The following is a 6,674-nucleotide window of genomic DNA, read 5'->3' as shown; positions in this document are numbered from 1 at the left end:
CATCATCCAGACTGTCAGGACCGGTATTCATGAGGAACCAGAGCCCAGAGGTTTTCTTCTGCTTCTCTCTCTCTCTCTCTCTCCCCCATCTCTCTCTCTCTCCCCCCACCCCATTTACCTATAATATCTAGTATGTATGTTCTTAGCACAATAAATGCTTTTAACTGATGTACAAACAAAATCTAGGCCCTAAACTACTTAGAGTTGAATCTCATCCTTTTGAATCACTGTGAGAAAACAGAATGATGTTTCAAATTGGGAAGCAGCACGTGAAGAGAAGCACAGGAAGCCTCCATCTGAAATACAGATCAGCCATATAGGAATTGGGAGAGTCTCATCAAGGTAAGTGGGGGCTGTGATTTGGATGTGGTTTGTCAGTAAAGTGTTCATGTGTTAGAGGCTTGGTCCTGGGTGTGGCTGTGTTGAGTGGTAGAACCCTTAAGGAGTGGGGCCTGGTAAAAGGTGGTTAAGTCATTGGGAGCCCTGCTCTTGGTAGGGATCAATTCTGGTCTGGTGGAGGGGTTAGTTCTTGCAGGAGTGGGTTGATATAAAAAGAGCAAGACTTGCCCCTCCCAAGTATCTAGCTTCCTGTCTTACCTGTGATCTCTCCCTCTTGCATATACTTCCTCCATGATGCTCTCTACCATATGTGACCCAACTAAGGGGACCCTAATCATAGACCAAACTGATAGAGCCACTGATCAACTTCCAAAACTGGAAGTTAAATAAACCTCTTTTCTTTATATGTAAGTAGCTTCAGATATTTTGTTAGAGCAACAGAAAATGTTACTCTTTCTGAACTATCACTTATCTTTAAAATGGAGCAAGCATAATCTACCTCCTTATAGGAATAAAATAAAACCAAATATATGACAGCATCTAAAAAGAGTGCCTGAAATACAATAATAGATTCCTTCCTACTTATCTTGGAAAGAAAAGAATTCATATGAAGCCCTTTGAATCATGGGTTAGGCTGCTCAGCTCTCTTCATTTTTGTGGTACTTGATTGGAGTTATAGAACTTCTTAATCTGATTAAGTGATTCTGTGCTTCCTTGCAATTATTATAACTTCTGAGAAAGTACAGGAGAATCAATAAGTAGAAAAGTATTGATCAATAAATGTGCTGATGAAGAATATAAAAGAATTTTATAACATAACTGCTTCCACAAAGATGCTTGTGGCATAACTAGGATCATATATGATATACTCAAATTAATTAAGAACTCACTAAATAGTAAATATAGGTTCACAATCCCTTAGCTGAAACTTGGGGCCAGTGCATATGGGAACTTAGAATTTTTTGAATTTTTAAAAACAATATTGTGTTTGTGCACAAATATACATAACATACTACTGAAACACCCACAGGAGAGTATATCTTAGGCAGTACTCATGATCAAACACACTGATATTTCCACATTGAAATGTGTCATGGTTGCATAGCATAAATAAAGATAATAAGTAGCCTCGCTTGTCAATTTAGTCAGGTGCTACATCTAAAGGAGTTTTAAAGTCATTTTGGGGAAAAAAAAAAAAAAAACAAAACTTGATTTTTAGAATTTTAGGAATTCAGGAACTGTGGATAAAGGTCCAGGGACTTGTCACAAGCATGTACACTGGAAGTGTAAAGAGGAGGTGAGAGGTCCATCCACAAAGCCTTATCACTGTGTTACCTCGGCCACAGAAGCTGTATTTTCCTGCTCAAGCCACTAGGAGCCGGTAGGATATTTTGTAAATTGGTTTCTTGAGTTTATCTCCACAGTCAGAAAAAGCCTGATGGCTGCGATTCCTACAAAGTGGAGACCAAAATGGGGAGATGGGAGTCCTCACTGAGCAGTATGAAAGCCTGAGAAAGTTGGGGACACATAAAAGAAGGTAGCTGTATTTGCAAGTGAGAGAAGACAGGCTTTAATCCCGGAATTATCCCTGTCTCTTACTAGTTCACTCTGTACAGTGGCCTCTTTGGCTTCTGGTTAGGGTGAAGTCACCCGTGGAACCCTTTCCCATTCATTCGCAGTACTACAGCCCTGGGTTTACTTACCAAATTTCTAACTCTGACTGTACTCTTTTTTTCTTCTCTTCTTATTCCATTTCTCATTTTTCCCCTTGTCTTACATAACCTTCTTTCTCTCCCCCATCAGGAAGAAGAGGAGTTTACATTGGCTGTGTCCTCACCGCCTGCCTCTCCTCCATCCACTCCTCAAATGCCAGGGCAGTCCACAAACGCAGACACACTTCCTGCCCTGCACTGTTTACAAGAGGCCATTGCTAGGAAAGATGAGTCAGAGGAATGGGAGAATCTTACCACATCCAAGTGGCTGTCTGCCTGCAAGAAGTAGAAGAATTAAGGAAATAGGAAAACAGAGACCGTGAGAGTTGGGGGGACAGGTCAGAGTGATGGAACTTTTCTTCTTTCCCATCTCCCATGTATGTGTATTCCTGACTCTTAGGTCTATTACCAGATATGAAGATGAAGCTGAGGAAAACCCCAACAGGAGGAGATCTCAAAACCAAATCACACAGTGAGTCCTTCTAGCCATTTCCTCAAACTTTCCCTGTCCCCGTGCATTCTAACTACACTTTTTAAAAAAAATGAATTTAGAGGAAATAGGCTGAGGGCAGCCACTTGCATCCTCTGTGTATTCAACCCCATAGCATCCCTGCCCTTCCCTGTTTGTTTTTGGTGGTTGTTGTTCTTTGTTTTTATTTCTTTTTATTTTATTGATTTATTTTGTTTTTCCCCTTCTTAAATAAATTCAAACATCTGCTGAAATTATTATTTCACCAACTTTCCTTGTTCTTTAGCACAAGAAATGGGCAAGGGTGGGCTGGGGTTGTGGCTCCAGAGGTAGAGCGCTCGCTTAGCATGAGTGAGGCACTGGGTTCAATCCTCAGCACCATATAGAGTAAAATAAATTATGTCCACCTATAGCTAAAAAAATAAATATTTAAAAAGAAAAAGAAAAGAAATGGACAAGGATGCTGAATGAGAATAAGACTCCTCCCACCTCATTCATCCCACATATAATGAGCATCTACTATGAACACTCTTCTACTTTTTATTCTTAACTTGGAAAGATGGTGCTCTCTTTTCCTCTCTGCTTCTCTCGTTTTCACCCTCCTGACCTATCTTCCCTCCAGCCCTTCTGCCTGACTCTATAGGACCTTCCTCTGCTTACCTGGTAAAGCAGAAGTGTCCAGTCTGGGCTGATGGAATCTCTGAAAATATCCAGAGAAAGTGGAAGAGTCGAGAGAAAGAGAACAGTCCATGCCCCTGCACATGTTCTGTCTTGATGTGCACCACTGTACCACCTGTCTACCTGTAAGCCTAGGCTCTGTGTTTCCAGGCTCAGGGAAAGAAACATGGTCCATGTGGTTTTCTAGACACAGTCACAAACACAATCACTTTAATTGCATCCACAGTGCAAAAAAGTATAGGTGTGCAAACCTCAGAAGTCTCAAGTGATTGCTGTAGAGGTTTGAGGTGGGTTGCAGGGAGGAACATAGGAAGCAGAGGCATTAAATAAACTCTGCCAGTCCACACTCAAAGGCAAACTCAGACCAGGGAACAGACTAATGACCAGGGCTACTGGAGGGGCAGGAGCAGTCCTTTATTTATCCCCTTCCACAGCAAAGATTGGAGAGGAAAAATAGAGAACCCAGAGAAACTGAGCATCATTACTCTCTTAAGCACCTCTAAGTCCAGGGACAAAATGCATGTTGGACGGTCCCTAAGGCAAAGAAGAATAACATTTTTAGAAGATGTTGATAAAGAATAGTTCATCCTCTCCTCCTAGAAAATTCTCTGCACGATTACCTAAGAGGAGGAGTGCAACTTGAGAAGTGGAAGTGGAAAAGGAAAAGAAAAAGGTAGAAGAGAAAGAAGAGGACGAATTGCTTCACTGTATAGATGTTAAATGGAGGTTCATGCCATTACAGGTTATGACAATGACCCTTTCCAGAATGAAAGTCAGATAATTGCAGTTAGGAGTGAGCTGGCCGGACTTGGACAACTTGCAGAATGTCAAATCGAAAGGACGGGGGCTTCTGTGACATTTTATCCCCTTGAGGTCACAGGCAACAACAGGACTGTTACAGACAGCTCTGACTGTGTTGACTTCCTCGTGGATGAATGTATACTCAAATATGCAGCTGCGATTGTGCTCCTTCACCTTGTTTGCCATCATGCTATTGCATTCCCTGGCCTCCAAACTAACCCTAAAATCTTGGTTGCTCCGCAAGAAAGTCTTGTCTCTGAGCACCTTGTTTCCTCCCACCTCATCTTCACTGGAGAAGGTCTCTTCTGGTGAGTCAGGTTGCTCTGTTCCTTTGTTGCTAAGCACCAGGCTTTCTGTGGCTTGTGTGCCTTTTCCCTCCTCAGTGGTCTCGACTTTGTCCTGTGAGTCACTGGACCAAAACTGGTTCAGTGGCTGATCAATATCCTCCAGGACTGCTGCGGCCATGTGAAGCCCCAGCCCCAGGCCCAGCCCCAGGCCCAGCAGCAGCAGCAGCATCATGAAAAAGATTTGTACCAGAGTCAGCTTCATTTTGCCTGGACAGGTAGAGGGAAATGGAAGGACATGATGTTGAGATGAAAACTGGCACCAGTGGAGACTGTGGCCTCTCTAAATCCTACACCATAGGCTTTGGGGTCTCCCCTTTCTTCTCCACATGACTCCATCTCCCAAAGCAGTGAGCCTTTGTCTTTCTCTTTCCATTTCTCAGTCCATCCCCCACCATACTCCCTGTTAGTGTGTAATAAGGTATGGATCCCAGAGATTGGGAAGACAACCAGGAAAAGCTGTTCTGAAATTGACTTACAGATGAGGAGTCAGTGAAGAAAGCTGGCACCAATGATTTTTAAATAACTAAATTCTTAATCAAGTAATTAATTTGAATTTTGCCCATTACTATTTATTTCCTCCCAAAAAAGATAGAAAGATTCTTGAGTGGTGGCACACGCCGGTAATCCCAAGTAAACCCTTGGGAAGCTGAGGCAAGAGAATCGAAAGTTTGAGGCCAGCCTCAGTAACTGAGTGAGGCCCTAAGCATCTTAGCAAGACCTTGTCTCAAAATAAAAAAAGTGATAAAAAGAGTTGGGGGTATGGCTCAGGGGTGAAGCGCTCAAGTTCTACCCCAGGTATCAAAAAAAAAAAAAAAAAAAAAAAAGATTAAAATGAATAGAAAAAGTACTGTAGTCTATTCAACTGAGACTGAGGATTAAGATGTCCAGTCTCAATCTTCCATTCTTACTAAAGTTACATCTTGTCATACCAGATTCCTTCTTCTGTGAAAGATAGCCTACTACCTAGGTATTCCTGCTGATTTGTACTTTCAGGGAAGAAATGGAATAAGAATGAAAACAAAGAAAACTGAACAATTGATCTGCTGGGGCTTTCTTAACTAATGAAGATCTTAATGAGAGCTGAGGCAACGAAGTATGTCTTTGTCTTGCTAGGTCAGTATCACATTCTATCAAAGAGAGACCTTCTCTACAAGAAAAAATAAAATAAAATGCTATGAAGAACATTATTGAGACAGTTGATAAAATTAGAATATAGTCTGCGGAGAAGCTGATGATGTTATTATGTCAGTGTCTTATACAATAAACTTTAAAAGTAAATTCAGATTATTTAAGAGAATATCCATGCTGTTAGTAAATAGACACTGAAATATTAACGTGTGCATGTGTTAAGTGCATGCTTATAGGGAAAAAAGAAAATGATAAAATAAACTTGCGAAAAATAATTTTAAATAATTTTTCTGAATAAAGAGCAGTGAGAAGTCCCTTGTTTTATTATTGCAACTTTTCTATGAGATAAAAATGTTTTTAAAAATGTTTTAATTAAAAAAAAATAGAACTTCTCAGGTTGTTCCCTGAGAAGGGTACCCAATACCATGACTTACCTACACTCCTAAGTAGCTTTAGAGGTTCTTGTATCTTCAAGTTCCCCAAATTCTTCCCTTCCAGGGTTTTCTTCTTGGTAACCAGCAGATGCTAGTCTGCATAAAAATGGTTGACCCTATGGTTCCTATGATCTTAAACACAGAATGACTTCCTAAGCCACTCCTCTTTCCTCTCCCCCAATCAACTCTGAACAATTACACTCAAGCAATTTGGCTTTCTACTCCCACAAATACTTTGAAGTAAGGCTATTTGGATAATAATTCAGTTCCAGACTTCCAGGATAGGAAATGTCTCCAACCTGAAAAATTACAGACAGTTTTACTTTATCAATCCATCATTCCACTCCTGAGATACACCCATTCATCTGTGGTTTATAAGCAGTCTGGTCTTGTGCATGAATTTCGAAACTAGTTGTCTTTTAAATTATGTTCTTCCCCCACTGTATTTCCTTAAACCCTTCCCTATCATTTCTGAAATGTCAAGATCTTTGTCCTTCATTTGGGTTAACTGTCCAACATAGTTATTTTATTTTTCACATTTTACATGGTATCATGACTTGATTTGAAGATCTAGACTATTTGAGTCAATTGTAAACATTCACATACTTTTCTTTTCCTATGCCTTTACCCAGGCCTCCACTCCACTCCTCTTTCCATCCTCCAACCAGTAGTCACATGCCCATAACAACACCTATATTTTACAAAGCTAATTATTTAGCCCTAGATAAGAGATAATCCAAAGCACCACTATCATTATCAATCCCTA

General features: G+C 40.6%; 1 protein-coding gene across 1 annotated transcript; it reads right to left on the bottom strand.

Annotated features, from left to right (window-relative positions):
• Nucleotides 1–3,762: 3,762 nt before the first annotated feature.
• Rnase10 (ribonuclease A family member 10 (inactive)) lies at nt 3,763–5,991 on the bottom strand. The gene is made up of 2 exons (XM_076848409.1): nt 5,909–5,991; nt 3,763–4,553 (listed from the first exon to the last, which is right to left on the bottom strand). The coding sequence occupies exon 2, from the start codon at nt 4,546–4,548 to the stop codon at nt 3,901–3,903; it is 648 nt and encodes a 215-aa protein (XP_076704524.1). The 5' UTR covers nt 4,549–4,553; nt 5,909–5,991; the 3' UTR covers nt 3,763–3,900.
• Between the last annotated feature and the right edge of the window lie 683 nt (nt 5,992–6,674).

The sequence above is a fragment of the Callospermophilus lateralis genome, chromosome 3 (assembly GCF_048772815.1).
Source record: "Callospermophilus lateralis isolate mCalLat2 chromosome 3, mCalLat2.hap1, whole genome shotgun sequence".
NCBI lineage: Eukaryota > Metazoa > Chordata > Mammalia > Rodentia > Sciuridae > Callospermophilus > Callospermophilus lateralis.
Note: the sequence above shows the minus strand (reverse complement) of the source record. Positions and strands in the feature narration are given on the sequence as shown.

What these genes read in the sequence shown, in the direction of transcription:
- Rnase10 (XM_076848409.1), bottom strand. Translation starts at nt 4,548, where the DNA reads ATGAAGCTGACTCTGGTACAAATCTTTTTCATGATGCTGCTGCTGCTG.